Below are 20,183 nucleotides of genomic sequence, written 5' to 3' on the forward strand. Positions count from 1 at the left end.
TGCCTCTCATTTAGAGTCTTCAGGTGAAGGCTGAACAATCATTTGTTGAGGAATTTGTAGAGGCAACTAGGTAGAATAGTGGATAGAGTGTTGGATCTGAAGGAAGACCTGAGATCAAATTTGGGCTTGTTCCTTGGGCTAGTCAGTCATCTAAGCTCTTTCTGCCTCTGTTTCTTCATCTGCAAAGTAGAGATGATAATAGCATCTCCCTCACAAGGTTGTTATGAGGATCAAATGAGATAATGTTTATAAGGCACTTTCCAATCCTTAAAGTTCCACATAAATGTGATTCTTATTAGAGGAGATTCTTGTTCAGATCTAGGTTGGATTAAAAAGCCTCTGAGGTGACTTCCAATTTTGAGGTTTTGTGATTGGTTATTGCAGATTTGACTCTTTCTTCTAAGCCTTCTACTTGAAGTAAACATTCTGTGGTCAGCCCAGAGTTGGTAGGTACTTGGAGATTTTTAGAGTTTTCAGCATCCTTAAAGATCATCTATTTCAATCTCCTTATATAGTCATCAGGGGGAAGAACACAGAAACAACGCGCCTTTATTTTCCCAAGTATTTATTAAAATAAAAATGTTAAGCATTGCTAATATACTAGAGAAATTTCCAGGTGATTTCCTCTCTCCATAGCTCATTTTATGAACCACATTCCCCAGTGCTCAATCTTTTGCCATTAACCATCTTGCTGACTCAGATCCTTCTGTAAATTGGTCTGTTTCCATCTTCTAAAAGAGGAGGATGAATTTACACCTAAGCCTATGCCCCACTGCCTTGTTACCACTAACATGAGTGAAGGGAGCTGAACTTTCCCTCCGCCAGTTCGTACCATATAAGAAGTCACTCTTCTGAATTTACTAGGTTAAAGATTAATGCTTGTTCAAAGGAGAACCAATATGTGGCTTCTCTGCAGAAGACTGAACAGAAGTTTCAGTTACTTTTTCTCCATTTCACATTCTAGGGATTGTTTTTCCCTCCTCCGGCCAGAGGCTTCTGATTGATTTCTTTGATGTGTAAGTTTTGGGGCTGCTTTTGGTTTTCCTTATTAATGTTCACCCTCCCTGGTGTCTTGTGCTGCACTGGAGGGGATATTCTTACAAGGACAATCTAAGCACAAACCCATTAAAAAAAAAAAAAGCATTCATCTGGTGAATGGCTGATTGTGTGGCCCTATCTGATGTTGTTCCTCAGGAGCTCAGAATGGGAATCCCTTTTGGGTTTCAGAACTTGTGGCCGGGATTACAAAGGGACTTCTGTTCCCTTTGAAGACTGGGAGGAGGAAAAAAAACAACTTGGCCTGCAACAAGAAATCTCTTCCATCAAGAGTTCTCCCTGAGTTCTGCTGAGACTGCCAGGAGGACAAAAGGCTGGAAGAAACCATGGAGGGACAGAACACTTCCCAAAGACATTCATCAGGAATGAGAGGGTAGGGTTGGAAGATGCTATTAGAGCTCGAGACTCTTGTTGAGAATGCACCTGGTGAATTTAATCATTAATTCTGGATATGAAGAGAGGAAAATCAAAATACTCATGGGAGAAATACAGTTTCTACGTTTGAGTACATGGAATCCTGGAGATGTCTCCATTCTAAGTTTTTTTTTTTTCTTGGTTAAAAACAAGTTCATATGCAGCATATAAAAACAGCAACATTAAGTCTTTTGTGACTATCATCTATTCCATTAACAATACAGCATTATTTGGGAGAAAAAGGAAACATCATTATTACAATATAGGTTTTCAAAAGTTAAAAAACAATGAATAATATACACCTTATTTTCATCACTTAATATACAAACGACCAGTATTTCTGATTCATAGTAGAAACCATAGAAAAGTCTTGCTTCTTCTCATGTGTACAAAGTGTTTCATTCTGGCATAACTAAATTGTTAAAAAGTACCGTATATGGAGAAATCTACAAAGATATTGCTGGAACAGTCCCTAAAAGGAAGACCTTGTTACCTGGTTAGTAAATACCTATACTGTTACCAGTCTAAAACTGGTCAGTGGATCCACGGGATCTCAATTAATTTTCAAGAGATTAATCAGATCATGTCTCAAGTCTGCTATCTTAGATGCGAATTAGATGAACAATATTGTTGTTAAAATAGAGAATGGGTTTATGTGAATTGTTTGTAGTGTTATGTGTTGTAGGGATAAGACTGTGATCTCTTGCTGCTTCTTTTGTTTGAGAGAAGAGACAAAATGACCTAGGGAGTCCTGGACAAACATTGACGGTTTCCCCCTATACATACAACATGATATAATGCTCTTTTTTTTTGTCCCAGGAGTTAATACATTGAAAACACATTTATCATATGGGCAAGAATACCTTTCTTGGACTTGACATCATGAGAACCATTCGACTACCAATGTAACATACCTGAAAACCCGTCTTATCACCTATTACTCCACAGTAGTGGAATGTTTTTAGATAGCTTTAGGAAGAGCTTCTTTCTTCCTACAACAGTGAGGCAACAATTTCTGTGTAGCCAAAGGAGGGAGAGTTTATTTCCCTAATTTTATAAGGAGCTACTTCTGGAATTCCCAAAAAAGAAAAAAAAAATAGTAGACTGCCTTATGGTTACCATTACCCACCTCCTGCCCTTTTCTCCACCATTTTTTTTTTAGTTTATACACATGCCTGTGCAAATTTACGTACCATTCTCCCCCAATCATCCCTTCCCAAATTGCAAGATTCTATCCTAGTTTCTGTACAACATGGTTGCAGATACAATCAAATAGAAGCTTCTCAAAGGTGGGGACCATTTCCCTTTTTGTCTCTGTATCCCAGAACTAAGCAAAGTACCCAGCACATGGCAGATGCATAGTGAATGGAACTGAATCTGGCATGGAGTGACTTGGGACTGAGGTTCACAGAATCATAGGATTCAGAGTTGGAGAGTCCGCCCCAAATCATCCATTCCAAAGCCTTCATTTTACATATGAGGAAACAAATGGTAATGCCACCCTGGTACCTTTAGCAATAGAATCTGTATTCAAATCCAGTGAATAGGGACCTCTAAGTGGCTAGGCATCAAAATGGAACTCATTTAAAATCTATTCTTATTCATTGGGAAATATTTTTAAATTGTCCAAATATGTTATATTCTTGTTGATTTATATAATATTATAGGTATAATGTATATATGTGTCCTCATATAACCTCTCTTGTTGGCTTGATAATTCCTTAGGAAAATCAGGAAAAATCAAGGAAAAATCACTTCCAAAAGTGATATCACTTTCTCCTGGTGGGGGTAGGGGCACAGAGAGATATTGGGGAATGGGATGTTATTTATTAAAGTGCTGTTATAGGAATTAAAAGACAGCATGCACCACAGGGACTTCAATTTCTAGAAAAAGGACAAATGTTTCAAGTGAAGGTGACTCAATCCAGTTGGAACCCAACCAAGTTAGAGGGCAGAAATGCTAAAACCCAATGTGATCCCTTCCCTAGACCTTAGTGACGGAAATTTTACTTTGAAAAGTAGCAACAACTTTCTGCTCCATATGTTGGGTAATTGGGCCTGAGCCCTCACCCACAACATCTCCAATATCTCCAATAATAAGGCAGAGATGCTATAGCTCAGATTGATTCACTCAAAGAAAGTGGGAGAGATACACCAAAATAGTGTCAAGGAAATATTTGGGTTCAAATCCCAACTGAAACACTTTCTAGCTTTCTGCTCATGGACAAGTCATTTAAGTTCTCAGAGCCTCATTTTCTTTATCAGTTAAGAAGTTTAACTATTCTTGCAAGATCTGTCTCATAGGGCTCTTGTAAGGAAAGCAGATAGCAAGTAGTAAAGTGCTAAATAAATGAAAGGAGCCCTTTGGGAGTCTATTAATGATTTTTTTTTCTTCTCACAAAAAAATGGATTTTCTAAAAAAAAACTTAAAAAAAATAAACAAAAAGATCCTAAAATTTCAAGTGTCTTCTTACAGGCAGTCTTTCTTTGTATTGGCAAAGTTAGAAAAATAAAATTCTTGTAGAAGAAACCTGTTTGGGAGTTAATTTTTAATAGTTTTTTAAAAAAAGATGCCCCTTAAACAAGAGCATTGGCAGTTAAAACATATACAATATTCCCAATTGGTACAGTTTTCTTCTTATGTACTTATATTGCCTCTTGCCAAGGGGATAGTGTCCTGTTGTAATATATTTACTCACTGCACAAGCCAAAGGAAGAAAAAAAATTAAAAGAGAAATCCAGTAAACTCGGTAGTCATCGGAAAAATGGAGCTTATATATGTATTTTTTGTATTTGTCCATCAGGAAATACAAAATGTCAAAGTGCATAATCTTGCCATTTCTCCAGTGAAGTCCTACTTAGAGTCACCTAATTATTCTACCAAAGAAACCACTCTAATTGCCCTCAAGATCCACACTGAAATATAAGGGAAGATTTAAAGGATACTAACATTCATAAATAGTGTGGTATAGTAGATGGAGTAGATATCCATAAAGTGGACAGAGTGTGGTATAGTGGATTGAATGATGGACTTGGGATCCCCAAACATGGTTTCAAATCCCACCTCTGACAAATACACTGACTACATGGTCCTGGGCAAGAGTCACTTAACTTCTTAAGATTCTAATCACCTCTTTAAGACTCATTTTGAACTTTAAATTATAGAGAAAGGTGTTGCTCTACAATGGTGAAGAGAATCTCTTACACTAATAAAATCACTGGTTCAAACCCTTAGCCATCTCTTTCTATCTCTTGAGCTTTGCAAACTCTAAAGTGCTGTATGAAAACCAAATATTATTGCTATCATTTCTGCACCAGGAATTTCTGTAACATGTGCCTAAACTGGAAGTACAAAGGGGGTGTCTTAAAAATGATAAATTCCAAACACTCACACACCTCTAATTACCAACAACTGAATAAAGTCATGGCAATAAAAAGCAAGCAATATAGGAACCAATATTTTTGATAAATCCAAATATAAGAATAAACCCTAAATCAATGAATGAATTCTCCTATTACTGTCAATGTCTTTTATGCTGCCCTGATCTTGGGGATTGGGGTGGGTCTATGGTGGGGTGTGATGGATTTCTGTAATATGATAGCTATTATTTTGTAGATGAACCAACTGTAATCCTTAAGTGAAATGAGTTTTCCAAGGTCATACAAGTTACTAGCATAAGAATCCTTGGCCCTGGCCTCAAATTCCAGGTCTTTTTCTGCCATACTTTGCCATCTTGCTTAACTACCAAATTTGTTCCTGGGAGGTTGGGGGGGGGATTATTTAAATCAGTAGTAAAAGTATATTGCCAAGAGCATGGGGTAAATGGACTAATTTTCATACATATTTCTCAATGGACTTCTAAGGCCCTTTACAACGTTTAGTCAGAATAGAACCATAGGTTTTTAAGTAAATTCAGTGAAAGGAAAAACACCTAGATCCATCCAGTTAAAGCAGGATAAGGCTGCCCAAAGGTTTAATCTGACAACTGTTGGGTAAGAGTAGTCACTGATGAAAGCACAACCATGTGAGCTAAGGAGGATAGTGCCCATCTTTTCTCAGGGAATTATACATCTTTCCTTATTCTTTGAACTTTATGTCTCTCAAGGGACAGCCTGAAAAAGAAGTCCTGGGAAAACAGTCTTATCTGAAATGACAAACGAAGAGGCTAATAATGAAATACACACGCGGTTATTACTTTTCACCATATTTTCTACATCAATATCTCAACACATATAACAGGAAAGGGGTATGATGGATGGATAGAGTGGTATCAGCCTTTCAGGTTGGGGTGGGAGGCTGAAATGATAGAAATGTGGATCATTGGGGATAGTTTAATGGGACTTAAAAGTCAATAAAGTGAGCAAAGGCATGGGAAGAAGCAAACGACACGTCGGAAGCTTTAAGAACTCTTGGATGGCCTCTGTTCATCTGAAAGAATTAGCTTTCAGACAAGTTGAGGCTGAAGCCTGGAGAGCATTCAGGCCAGCCCTCTGATTTTAAACCTTTAAGGCTGGGTTGTCCAATCTCAACCCCAAACCAGCGGAGTCTCAGTGGGGTGACCTCTCTCAGGATTTTGGAGTTTCCCATTGGGTCCAAATGACATTATTCTGCTCATTCTTGATGAGGACAGAAAATGCTCAAGAATTAGGTAACTGAGTGGAGCCTCCCCCTGTGTAGAAATGAAATCACCTCAGTGCCAGCTGTCGGCTTCCTACTACATTGTTTAGCTTACAAAGAAAAATCCTCTGAGTCTCTTTGTCTTTGGGAAATGAGGCTGGCAACTGAGCTGGTCACGAGGCATTGGCATTTCTACTTTCTGCTTTCTGCACCTGCATTTTTCTAACAGCCATGACTATTTGGATCAACCCACTTTCTGGACTTTTCTAGAAGTACTAGGAAACCACAGTGACTGTGTCCCTCTTTCTAAATAGGGTCCCGATGGTCTTAGATTTGCCTATTAGTAATTCTAGTTCAACCACCAAGGGAATCGATTTGAACATCCCTACAATGACAAAGCAGCGGTATCCATAGGGAATGGGGGTTCAGGAGATGTCCAGGTATGTCACTGGCATTCACGTGGGCAAGCAAAATGCAATTTAGTCTTTCTTGGGTCATTTTTTAAGTCAGACCTTAAATTTGTGTTTGGAAAATCATTTGAAAATGCCTTCTCCAATTATTAGCAAATCATTGATACCTTATGTTTTCTAATCTATTTAATGAAGGTTTTGCACCACGTTCATACTTTATGGATTACAGAGTTGTAAAGGACACTGGTATAGAGATTGTTAGAGCTAACGGGATTTTAGGGACTATGCAACCCAACCTGCTCATCTCATTGGGGAGGAAATGGATTTTCATTATGCTGAGGGAATATGAATGCTATTCAGGGCTATAACCAGGATGTGTGAGTGTGTCTGTTTGTGTGCTCCAGTAAAGTGCCATAAATTTCATCTAAGTTAATGGAAAGATGAGCCCCTTCATTCAGGAGGTAACTTTATTGAGGGGGATACGAAATCCTCAGAAAATGGCATGTAGTTCCTATTTAGGAGAATAAAGCATAGAGAAATGGTTAAGGAACAGAGTGTGTGTGGGGGGGAAGAAGCTCCCCTTAAGTCTACTAACAGGCATCTTTCTATTTTACAAAAGTGGCAAGTTCTGTTTCTCTAGGTTGAAGAACTACAAATACTAGGAACATCTTTTACAATTCATTCCTGGGAGAAAGCCTTGGTTTTCCCATTCTGGTTTTGACTCCTGTGCTGATAGCATCTGATTTTGAAAAATGTGCCACCTATGTTAACTGTATTTGAATGCTTTATATGGACTGATGCCATCGAATGATTGATCGCAGAGATAGTTTTGTTAAAATGAATGTTAGCATCAATGGTTTGGTATTAGTGAGAACCATCACCACGTCACATTTATATTTTAAATGTTAATAACCCCCCCAATTAAAACAGAAATTCATGCCCCATTCTCCACTTCCTTAAAGTTTAGTCTCTGACTTCAGTCCCCATGACTGACCTATAGGACAGCAGATCTTATGCTGAATGGTAGAGTATTTGATGGATAGAGGCTTGGAGTTAAAGAGATTCTGTTCAATTCTATTGAATTAGGTATATATTATGTGAAAAATCACTTGCTGACACACAACTTAAAATTCTCCAGAGTATTTCAGCTAGATTTGTATCTGGAAATTTTCAAGTTCTGAAGAATTCATAAACTAATTAGTTGGGGGGGAGTGTTACAGTACGCTACAGTTTATGGTAGGAAAAAATATAAAATTAAAAACCCATCTTGCCTTCTCATTGCTATATTTTATCTGAATTTCAGTCATTCTTTTCTAATAGCTATTGAGAGAGAATTACATGAATTACTGTTGCTTTTCTGATAATAAGAAACTACGAGGTAAGTACTTTTCTTGACTAGAATGATAAAATGAAAACTGAAATCTACCAATGATGACTCAAGATTATCTTTTCTTGTAAATACTGCTTCATTTTTCCATTAAAAAAAAGAAAATAGTAAAAGTTGATGGATAAAAGCTACCCAGATAACTCTGGGAATGCAAGAAGTATAACTATCAAGGTAAAAAAATTCTTGCCTAAAACAGATAATATAAATTGTATTTCTACCTGTTATGTTGAGGTCTGAGTCAGAAATATGGTTACCTAGTAGTTAAGAAACAAAAGAAACATTCACTGCATTTCCAAGGAGACAGGCTTGAACGTTTTTGTTAGAAAACTCTCTTTGGGGCACCCATTATCTTGAAGTAACAGAAGCACTTTCTAGGGTAAGACCATAATTTCATGGGTAGACCACTTATATGCTCCCAATACCAAGACCTCAGAACCAATTCATGCCTGGGAAGCTGCTCTGCAGCTATTGGTTTGGCATTACATTGTCTTGGGCTCTCTTTGCAAACTTGGTGTCCTAGTAGGATTTATCTGCCAATCATTTAATGTCTTTAGTAGATCAGGTGGGATAGGAGCTTCAGACATTTGAAAAACTACTCCAACCTGTTTAGCTGTCTTGACATGGTGTAGTCCTTCCTTTTTAAAATGAATACATATTGGGTATCTTTACAAACCTTAGGTCTTCATCTCCATTTCCCCCATCACAAAATATTTGTGGACTATTGTGGAGACACAGCCATTAACTTCAAATTCAATATTTAGTATTAAGGATTTTTATTGCATCCTCTCAATTATTGCCTTTGCATTTCTTCTTTGAAAAATAGAGCCCCACACAGAAATAGAGTTATAAGATACTCTATAGTTTTCCACAGGATTGGGCCCATTTTTTGCAACCTGAAAAGGGTTAAGGAAAGGATTTTGGGGGAAATGCATTAGGGAATATTTTACGTAGTGAATAAAGTAGCTTATTTATTAAATTTTCTTAAAAATAAAATTAGCAACTTAAGGCCTAATTTCCATGGGTTAACTAAAGTAGTGTTTAGAAAATTTCAATTATTTTTTCTTTTGAATTTCTTCATTTTTAGGTTTATATTCATTTTAGTGTTTAGGTAAACACTTGGGTATGGAGACTCACGTTCTTGCTTGGGCTTGCAAACTGCTGTTTGCATTTCTCATCTTAAAGAAAGGTGCTTTGTCTAAATAAGGGTGGCTAAAAACTGGGTTTTAAAATATTGTGATGGGGGAGGGGACTGCATTCCCCAGCATGCCCCAGGGGTCCCTCCTTCCTACTTCCTGGCGTGGGATTGGTCTTGAATGGACCAATCCTGTGCTAGGGAGGGACCACGTCCCCAACCCCATTGGTCTTAAATTGGACCAGTCCTGTGCTAGGGAGGGGCCACGCCCCTTACTTTGGGTGTAGGATTGGTCGATATAAGGACCAATCCCGCACCTAGGAGGGCACTTTGAGAAGTTTGCCTGTGTGTGTGGTAGGTTAGTTAATTTCAGCTAGGGAACTCCAATGGGTTTTTTTTTTCCTTTTAATAAAGTTTTTAAAAGATCAAAGAGTTTTCTTTCACCACTTTCAAAAGGGAGCAGCAGCATTTGGCTGTTTTTGTTTTAGGGTTTTTACTCCCTCCCCACTTCCCAAGTTCCATTATAGAAGCACTGAGGGAAAACATTTTAACAAGTGTCCTTGCAAAGACAGGGAATGAAAAAGGAGAGTCAGACTAGTATTCATGATCAGAAAACACTTAAAAAAATAACAACCTGAAGTACCGTGGGCACATTTACAATAAAGTATAGGGAGAGCCTTCTTCCTTTCCATTTCCATAACTCTTGTGGCCAGAACGACATGGTCTGGTTCTTTTTTTTTTTTTTATCATGAGTTGATGGCGCAGCAACCCAGAAGTGTTCCTTCTTGGCCTCTGGCTTGTAAATAAGGATGCTGAGGACAAAGCCAGTGGAATCAAATGTTAAGTTGACTATGTCAGAGAAACTCAAAACCCATTTCCTTTAATCACATCATCTGCTTCTTTGTCTTGTCTTTGTCTTGATGCAGTTTGAGTCACTTCTGGGTAATGCATGTCATAGTCAATAAACATCTCTTTCACGAATGTACCAATGGGATCTTTTAAGAAAAAGAAGAGCTTACAAACAATATTATTATTTTTTCAAATGTACGGCATAGAAAAAAATAACAACTTCTGTACAAACGGAAAAACATGTTCCCTGGGCATCTTGCTGTTGATTTAGGAAGCCTCACAGATTAAAGATGAAGGAGTGCACCAGTAATTTGTCTCTCGCAAATATTCTGCCTGGGATTGACTCCATTATGTGCCCAGGTAAGGGGACAATTCCAATGGAAGATAGGCCCCAGAACGTACCAAAGGAAATTAAAGCCAACTGTGGCAATGTTTGGCCCATGGGCTTGAAAGGAAAGGTGTGAGTGAGTGGCTACACCGCATGCTTGCTGCCTTGGCTGTCCATAGCTCAGTCCTGGGGCAGCATGAAGGTGGAAGAGTGGAAAGGCTTTTGGCAAAGGGTCATGCTGAAGCTTGAATGAATTCGCTTTGTTGGGCTGCTACCCTGAGGTACTCAGGATTTTCCGCAGCAGGGACTTTAAAAACCCCATTTGGCTTGGCTTCCTGGGGGAAGAAGTCCTGTTGGTAGTCGGGGTTGTCCAGATTGATCGGGTGCTTGGCTGTTGGGTTCCAGCAGGAATTGCTGTCGAATGCCTTTTTGGCCAAGTTGGGCTGGGTAGTGTTGAGATACTCAGGGTTGTCCACTGCACTGTTGTTGTGTGAATTTTGGTACAGAGAGTCTTTAGAGGCATCTGGATTTAAAGGCTGATTGTGATAAACAGGGTTCTGGATGGCAGAGCCTGTGGGGTTTTTTGGAGCCGACTGGTTTATATATTCTAAAATTAAAAAGAAATGGGGAATGAATTTCATGAGTCAAGTTAGGCATACTCTGGACAGTTCTTTCTCCAGGTGACTTGGTGACAGTAAGTAGGGAGGAGTATAAGGAAATCTTTGGGAGAATGTTATCTTCTTTAACTTTAAAAAAAAAAAAACCCTTCTTTTCTATCTAGAATCAATATAAGTATCTGTTCCAAGGCAGAAGAGTGCTAAGGGCTAGGCAATTGGGGTTAACTTGACTTGTCCAGGGTCACATAGCTAGGAAATGTCTAAGGGAAGATTTGAACTTAGGTCTTTCCAACTCCAGGCCTGGACTTCTATCAAACAAGCCACTTGGCTGCCCCATTTTCTTTAACTCTTGCCTCTAAATTCCATCTTCCTTCTTTAAAATTTGCTCTTCATTGCTGGTGTAATGGGAAGAATGCTAGCCTAAGAGGTGGAATCCCTGGCATGCCGATTAATAGCTGTGTGATTAGGGACATGCCAACGTATCTCTCCAAGCTTTAGATTCCTCATTAGCAAATGGGGATAGCCATTCCTTAGTCTGACTTCCCTAACATTCTCTGAGGTTCAAATGTGATCATGGCTCTTTGGCAATTATATGTCACTATAGAAATTTAAAATTATTATTACTGGGGGAAGAATGTGACAAGGTGAGAAGGGACTAAGAGTCTATATGAGATAATTCTGGAAATATCTCTTGTGCTCCACAATAGAGCTAGGACAGAGAAATAGCCCAGGGCTATCAATTATTTGTCTTAATTAGCTGTTTGAGTCTCACCATAGGCAATCTGCACATGTTCAAATGAAAAAATATAGGAGACATCAGTCAACCAGTTAAATTCAAAGTAAAGGCTTCATTAAAATTTACTTATCATGTATTTATATAGAAACATATCTTCAAGCTATGGATAAGGGGAGAGACCTAAAGAAATTATCTAGTCTTGCCCTCTGCCATTGGTCCAAGAAGACGTATTTCCCATTTTATATTTGGAACAACCAATTCACAGAGAAACTAAAGTACTTGCTCACCTTTCTACAGCTAGAAATTTGTAGAAATGAGGATTAAAATAAGTCCAGTGTTTTTCCCACTATATAATGCTGTCCCAAACACTGTGTTTTAATATCTCTTCAAAATTTTCATAAAGACAAACTAGATATTTTGGACTCTGTATCAACAACTGTGAGCCAAAAGACAGGAAAATACTCCATCAGAGCCACAACCAGAAATTCACATCTTTGGGACACATTTAGTTGGTGGAGGGCAGGTGATGGGGTATGTTTCCAAGAGAATACAGTTGGTAATCTGTAGGAGTGGAAGGAGATGAGTGCAGAGAGTCACCATGGTGACAGGACCTGGGGATGGTGGGCATTGCAGTTGTACCCATGTACTTGTGTGGTCTCATGGGGGATCATTAAGCAGGGGAACAGACTGCCACATGGAGAAATAGTCCCCCTTAGCTATTGGTACCCCAAATCAAAGCCCTGGTCTTTTCATCCTAGTTATAGCTGTGAAAGATAGCTTCCAGTATACTGTAAAAAATATCTTGAAAAATAAAATTTCTGGTTTTTAAACATATGCAAAATGGTGATGAATCTGTTGGTTGCAAATGCACTTACCCGGTACGGGCTGGAAGCTGTCATCCACATTGTCTTCAGTTAAGACAGTAGTAGGATCAGAACTGTATCTCTGGATGAAGTTTTCTTCCTTTCCAGGACAAGTCTGCTAGCACAGGAATGAAAGTAAACATATCATTACACCAAGAAAAAAACCAAAGCTGCCTAACTCTATGTCCATTCAACTGGCTGCTTATGACAGTGATTGGGGAAAACATTTCACCATTTTAAGGATCTGTGATTTCATTAGTGTGTAGAAGGAAAATACTGGAAGAAAGGTTCAGATGGAACTATAAAAATATTAAGTATTATCACAGATATGGTACAGAAAAATGACAGGAGAGGGTTACGAGGTGTTCAGACTTACCCCGTTTCTGTCAATGCACACTGTGGCAGAATTATTGCTGGTAGCACTCTGAAAGAGAAATTCAGAAATTTATTTTAGGGAGCACACATCATGGAGTCTCAGCTCTACCTATCAGAATTCTTAGCTGCTTGCTAAGGCTCAGCTCAGGAGTTCCTCATCGCCCTGTTTCTGTCTGTCTATTTCTCTGTGCCTCCAAAATTACCCGTTGAGAATAATGAAAAATTCCTTTAACCTGTTGATTTGGAGATTCATAAACAAATGGTGCCTGGTTTCTGCCTGAGATGTGAATTTTTCCTTTTTATAAATGGAATTCATTCATGTGAGTTTGCATGTGGTGACTCTGTAGGACATGGTTTTGGTGGGAATAACGTCTTACCAGAGAGCTTAGGAGAGGAGTCCGAGATGTGGAAGGGCTATTGAAGAACCCTTGCTGTGGGATAAGGTACTCATCTGCATCGACGATATCTTCCATGTCCTCCTCTTCCATTAGGGTGCGATAAAATTTGGAGTCTGTGGGGCTTGGTAAGTGCATTCTTTCATCTCCCTGACAAAGAAAATGGAATCTTATGAGGAAGAGTCATTACATAATAGTAATATCTGTGCTATATTGACTTCATATGAGGCTGCATTTTAGCTAGAAAAAATACAAATATAATGCCTCTTTGGGGTACAAATGGAACAAAGGCTACCTAGTTTTGGTTTCGTTCATGTAAATCTAAAACCTGCTTTTACAAGTAGGTAGAAGTTGGCCACCTATGTGGCATAGGACAATGAGCAGGGTCTCATCATCCCATCTTTTGAAATATTTTCAATCCTTCTTGTCATGCCACCCTGAATTCTATCTTTAGAGCTTCCTTCCTTTGGGTCTGAAAGGCCTTTTAATCCTTCAGCATTCCCTTGAGCACCACATCACATATACAGTTTTGAATGGGAACCTGATACTATTTGTTCTTGTTGAGACTCATTCACTCTTGTCTAGAGTAAAAAAAAAAAAAACAAAAAACAACCTAGGTTCTAGGTTTACATGTTATAAAAAATATTGATTTCATTCATTGCCAATTTGATTCATAGGAGAAGAGCAGACTGGCATTTTTTAAAAATTAGCAAATTTGCAAGGTTCTATTTACCAACAGCAGACCCAGAATCATGTATTCATGATGTCGTCTTTGTATCTTAGGATATAAGTGAAATTCAAGCTAAAAACCAGAAAAGAGGCATTCTCTGTCACATTTTAGCTTTATTTTATTGCCATTCACTGCCAACTAGACTAGTCAGAGAATAAAAGGCCACCTTATGAAGTTAGATAAATCCTTACATTTTCCAGATTGGGAAACTGAAGCCCTTAGAAGTAAAATTAGATAATTAGTAAGTGGTAGCCAGTTCTCCAATCTGGGTTTTATAATAAGCTAAATTGGTAGATGAATAACCCTTTCTTATAATAAGAATGAAGGTTATCCCAGTTATTTTCAAACTTCCTAAAACCTTATAGAACAGCTGTTCAATTCCATTATTTTATTGATGAGGAGATGGAAGCCTAGATAAGTTCAATGAGCTATTAACAATCAAAAAAGTATACAGGTTCCTATATATTATAGGATTTTGAACTGTGAAAGTACCTAAGTAGTCCTTGTTCCAATCCTTGCCTTTTACAGAGAAGAAAACTGAGAATGAGATCTAGAGATGAAGTCAGATGGGATTCTATCATAAGCTCCTTGACCTTTTATCTAGGATTCTTTTCAGTTTGTATTACTTTACAAATACATCATAAATGTGGAATTCTGCCAATAGATAATAATACTAGAAGTGATGATGAGAATTCTAGAGAGTCCCCTAGTTGATGGAAAATATTTTCAAAAACTTTGAATAAAGACCCTGTCTTCCCTTTGCCTTTTAATTGTTCAGCATAGTTTTGTCCTGGGCAGCTAGGTGGCATAGCGGACAGAGCACCAAACTTGGAATCTGGAAGGCTCAATTTCCAAGAGTTCAAATCCGACCTTAGACAGTTATTAAGCTGTGTGACCCCAGGCAAGTCACTTAACCCTGTTTGCCTCATTTCTTTTATCTGTAAAATGAGCTGGAAAAGGAAATGGCAAACCACTCCAGTATCTTTGCCAAGAAAACTCCAAATGGGTCATAAGGAATCTGAAATGATTGAACAATAACAGCATAGTGTTCTGCACACATAGACACAGTGGAAGCATGGTGAAATCTCTTTAAAATTTTAGGATTTGGGTTAATGACATGATATTCCAACATTACTGAATTGGTTGGTGTTATCCAATGATGATGTTTTGTTATACAGATTATAGCCTACCCATCCTGTTGGACTCATGTCCAACATCCTATAAATTTATCACAAATGGTCCATCCAATATCTAGGTGATCAATCTTACTTTCTCTTGACACTGGGAGGATACCAATGGAACTCACACAAATAGCCCATTGGTTATTCCTTGCTCTTCACACCCAATTCATATATTTCTCTGTTGACAACCCTTATTATTATAGTCTCTTTCTATCTACCATTGACCTTTCCATCACCCTCAGTGTGATACTAATGTTCCATTTTTTGGTCACTGTAAAATTCCATGACTCTTACCTACACAGTAACATTGGACAAATATAGTTTTTAAAAACACGAGCCTTTTGTTTCTGCAAGAAATTTGAGATTATGAAAAGAACTTTGTAATTTGTCAAAGGCAATCTACCATCTTCTTCGCCCATTCCAATTCCAGGTTTAACTCACATGTTTAACATATTATAGATCTTATGTATATCCTCAATCCTTAAGCAACTGGACAATAACAGGGTTATAACATATTTTTTATGTTGAAGAGACTGATTTTGATTTGATCTTCATTAAAGCTATTTTCCCATTGGTCAAAATGAGTACAAAGGGTCATTACCTGTATAACAAGGTAGCGTTGGGGATCACGGGCCATTTTAGAGAATTCTATGATTAACTCACGAAACTTGGGGCGACTATCAGCATCTATCATCCAGCCTGGAGAAGCAAAACAAAATTTTAAAAAATACCCAAAACAATAGTAAAACAAAGCAACATAAATAAATAAAATATATTTAATTAATATGTGATGATATATTAATTAATATAAATATATTATTATATATTACAGAATATTATAGAAATATATCATATATTTATTTATAAAATATATCGAATATATAAACATAAATAAATAAAATAAAGCAAAAAAAATAGGTAGGAAAAATACATATATAACTATGTTTAAACAACAAAAAAGAAGTGCATTTTAGTCCAATTAACCCCATAGATTCCAGATAGTCTATATTGACCACTGTTCAGGGTAAATACCTTAGGTTTGACAGATGAGCACAGATCCCTCCTTAGTCAAAAGACTTTAATGGGGCGATTTTTTTCTACATCCACTGTAGTCCTTCTCCAGTGCCACATCATGGTAGAGATGACACTGGATTCTCAGAGATTATGTCAGTAAAATATAAATCTTATCAAACTCAAAAGGCTTCTAAACATGGTTGTGTGACAATGGATTATGACTCAATTTTCTGAGAAATAAAGACTATTATTCCAAGGATCCTGAAGCTCATCAGTACTATTATATACAGAAGAGCTGTCATTAGTCCAAAAAGTATTAGCTTAATCTAACTAAGAAAGGGGTTCTTAACTATCTTTTCACCATGCTGTCTGGATCTCTCCACAAAAATGTTTTTAAATGATTAATGGAATACACATGATTATGAAAGAAAACCAATTATATGGTGATATAGTTATCAGGGTTTAAAAAAAATTACAGTCTTCTGGTTAAGAAATTCTGGAGTATGGGTGGCTAAGAAACAAAGTAGATAGAACTCTAGGACTCGAGTCTGGAGGATCTGGGTTCAAATCTGACCTCTGATATTGCTTAGTTGTGTGACCTAGTCACTTAACCCTAATTGTCTTACTTTTGGGGCTCTTTTTTCTTAGAATTGATACTAAGACAGAATAAACAAAAACAAACAAATAAAAAAAAGCCAAGGGCTTAAATGCTTTTGCAGGCAGCTAGGTGACTCAGGGAATGGAGAGCCAGGCCTAGAGATGGGAAATCCTGGGCTCAAAATCCAGTTTCAGACACTTCTAATTGTGTGACTCTGGGCAAGTTACTTCACCTCTCCACTGCCTAGCTCTTACCACTCTTTTGCCTTAAAATCACTATATAGTATTAATTCTAGGACAGAAGGTAAGGGTTTAAATAAAAAAGAAAGAAGGTAACCTTGGGGAAAAGTAATGAAAAATACATGGAGAACTAGAGGAGCAGACAGCTAGCTTCTTGTGGAAATGAAAAACATTTTAATCCCTTTTCAGATATGGCCACTATAATTGCTTTCCTTATCTTCAGTTAGCAGGGTTTATGTGGAACAGTTTCATTTAAATAGGAAACTACTTCCTTGTAGAGCTACAGTTTTATCCTATCATAGTTCTTGTGAGCATCTTGAAAGCCAAAAAACAAAAGAAAAAGAAAAAGAAAAAAAAGGAAAATTCCAAACAAAAAGAAAAGAAAAGAAAAGAAGAGAAAAGAAAAGAAAAGAAAAGAGAAAAAAAAAGACCCAAAGAGGTCCAGAATGAAAGACTAGATACCAAATAATAGTTCCCTATTGGCAGGTCCAAAGAGCAGACATCAGAGCTGACTTCCAAGGCACAGAAGCAGCAAGCTTCTTCTCATGGGGATATGTTTATAATACACTGTAGTAAACACCCCCAGATTCCATGACAAGCCATCGCTAAGCAGAGCCATCCCGATATTGACATTAGGATAATCAGGTGATGCTCATTATGCTATCTAATACTGGCTTGCATGACTTGTAGAGCTGGCTCTCCCCAGCTTCCTCCATGGGCGATGAGACTGGGGTAATTTCTTTCATCTAGGCCTTCATCTAGGTTTGACTTTGGAAAATATTTAAAAACAACAAAGTGGGAGTTATCTTCCCATAAACTGTGTACTGGTCCTCATCCCAAATAGAAAGGGTTCTTCTAACAGCTGTATGTGGTTATCCAGTCTTAGGCTTTTAAAAAAAAAATGCCTCTTTTTTTTTCTTTTTTCTTTTTTAAGCCACCCAGTTTCTGTGGAAACAGGCCTCCAAACTAATTCCCAGTGGTTTGGGATTCCATCAAGTGACTGAGCCGACAGGAACTGTTCCTGCTACAGTACAAGCTGAGCTTCAGTTTATTTATATAATTTCAAACCCAGACAAGTGTCAGGTCAAATTGTTCGATGACTCAGCCCTCAGCCCTCTGAATAATGGTTAAAGGGCATATTTATGTGGGTTTCTGGGACTTTTGTCTCTTAATTGGAAATTATTCCTGGATTTCTACATAGAAAAAACTCCCCTCTGCCCTCCTCGCCTTGGAATTTCAGTTAAACTCAAGGGGATCACAACAGCAGAGTCCTTTCTGTCCCATGAAGGCATTCTAGCGCCGTTGACTTTTCTGACCAGTTTTATTCTGTAAACTGCTCACGTGCTCTACAGTCCAGTTAAAGAGACCGATGGCCAGTTCCCCATCACCACATTCCATTTCCCACTTCCATGATGCTGTACTGTCTGGATTTCATCCCTGGGATGATCTCCCTCCTCATCTCTGCTGCCTGGAATGCTTCACTGTCTTTTGTTGCGGGACAGACCTTTATTAAGTGTTTATTACATGCTGGGCACTGTGCTAAGAGTGGGGGATAGAGAGAGAGTCAAAACCTGTCATTGCCCTGCTTTCAGGAAGCATGTATTCTCGTGGAAAAGACCGAGAGGCAAATAACTGTACTTAAAGGAGTGTCATCGCCTACACCATCACCTCTCCCAGTCTTCCAACACATGTCATTAATACACACACACACACACACACACACACAAATACACACACACACATATAATATAACACATAAGTCATTAAAACTCAAAACTGCAGTTTTTGATTGGGGACAATGAAAATTGTCATTAAACTGCAGTTTTGAGTTTTAATGACTTGTATGTTCTATTTAATCAATTTTCATTGTCCCCAAAGCCCAAGAGCTGTTTTAAGCTTTAATGACTTTTGTTTTGTGTTTAATAAATTTTTGTTGTTTGAAAAGCCTTTGTGACGTTTTAAGTTTTGATGACTTACGTGTTACATCTAGTAACTTTGCGGAAGCCTCGTATTTTTGTATTTATTGCTCTATGTGGATGTCTTTTGTAAAAATGAAGATTTTTAAATCTAGACTTCATTCTTCAGAAGTCCTTGGTATTTCCCAGAATTCCCTATAATCTCTCCTGAGTCTCCACGTTGTAGATCACAATTGGTATTTAACTGGCAGTAAAGCCTCCTACGCTCTCTTCCATCCTTTGCAAAGATGTAGCAAGTATAGTGGTAAGCTAAATGCGGGGATTTTAAATGGGCTAATCAGCCATGGGCACGTGGTTTTTATTTTGTATCTTCTTTATTCCTTGATTTCTAGTGATCCTTAATAAACCTCTTAAAATATAATATTTTTATTATTAAAAATATAATTTAATTTTTACACTTTGCCTTTCAGTAGAATGCAATCTCCTTGAGGGCAGGTACTGTTGTTTTTATATCTCCAGACTTAGTATAGTATTTTGAATGTAATAGGAACTTAATAAATGTTTGCTGAATTTAAACAAAATCGAACTGAAGGGGTGGCTGGGTGGGTTCAGTGGATAGAGAGCTTAGGTCTGGGGCTAGAAGGTCCTTGGTTCAAATAAGACACTTCCTAGCTGTATGACCCTGGGCAAGTCACTTAACCCCCATTGCCTAGCTCTTACCCCTCTTCTGCCTAGGAATCAATATTTGTATCAATTCTAACATAGAAGGTAAGGGTTATTTAAAAAAAAAGGAATTGAATTGAATGGGGTGAGTGCAGCCCCACCATTCCAACTCACATTTGACCATGATCATGTAGACATCAATGGTGCAGATGGGTGGCTGAGGAAGGCGCTCCCCTTTCTCTAATATCGATGAAATGTCACTTGCAGGGATCCCATCGTAAGGCTTGGACCCAAACGTCATCAGCTCCCACACGGTGACACCTGCAGAAGTTGGGGGGGTGGGGAAGGGGGAAAGGAAGTGGAAGAAAATGGTCACTTATTGAGTCAGTAACCAGACCTAATTCTCTAGTCGTCTAAAAGATCCAGATGTCTGTCTTCTGGATCTTCACTTTATGCTTTGTCCTGGAGATGAGGGCTTTTTATTTCTTGGTGCAGCCGGAGGAGATGATAGGGGGAAAAAAAGATCCCTAAACTCAAAGAGTAAGTGCCTGAAATAGAAATACCAAAATTTTCCTGACTCCTGGTCAATCACACAATAAAATATATTGAAATTGGTTAGGAAACCAAGTTACAGGAAAAACCCATTGGGGGCAGCTAGGGGG

General features: G+C 38.1%; 1 protein-coding gene across 1 annotated transcript in view; it reads right to left on the reverse strand.

The window, feature by feature from the left end:
* Positions 1 to 548: 548 nt before the first annotated feature.
* EGFR (epidermal growth factor receptor) overlaps positions 549 to 20,183 on the reverse strand; it is a 250,024-nt gene continuing 230,389 nt past the window's right edge. Inside the window, exons 23-28 of the mRNA XM_007500384.3 lie at positions 19,696 to 19,842; positions 15,693 to 15,790; positions 13,163 to 13,330; positions 12,787 to 12,834; positions 12,423 to 12,525; positions 549 to 10,801 (exon numbers count right to left, since the gene is read on the reverse strand). Of these exons, the coding sequence (XP_007500446.2) occupies positions 10,428 to 10,801; positions 12,423 to 12,525; positions 12,787 to 12,834; positions 13,163 to 13,330; positions 15,693 to 15,790; positions 19,696 to 19,842 (938 nt within the window). The 3' untranslated portion in view covers positions 549 to 10,427. The remainder of the gene's footprint in view (positions 10,802 to 12,422; positions 12,526 to 12,786; positions 12,835 to 13,162; positions 13,331 to 15,692; positions 15,791 to 19,695; positions 19,843 to 20,183) is intronic.

The sequence above is a fragment of the Monodelphis domestica genome, chromosome 7 (genome assembly GCF_027887165.1).
Source record: "Monodelphis domestica isolate mMonDom1 chromosome 7, mMonDom1.pri, whole genome shotgun sequence".
Lineage (NCBI taxonomy): Eukaryota > Metazoa > Chordata > Mammalia > Didelphimorphia > Didelphidae > Monodelphis > Monodelphis domestica.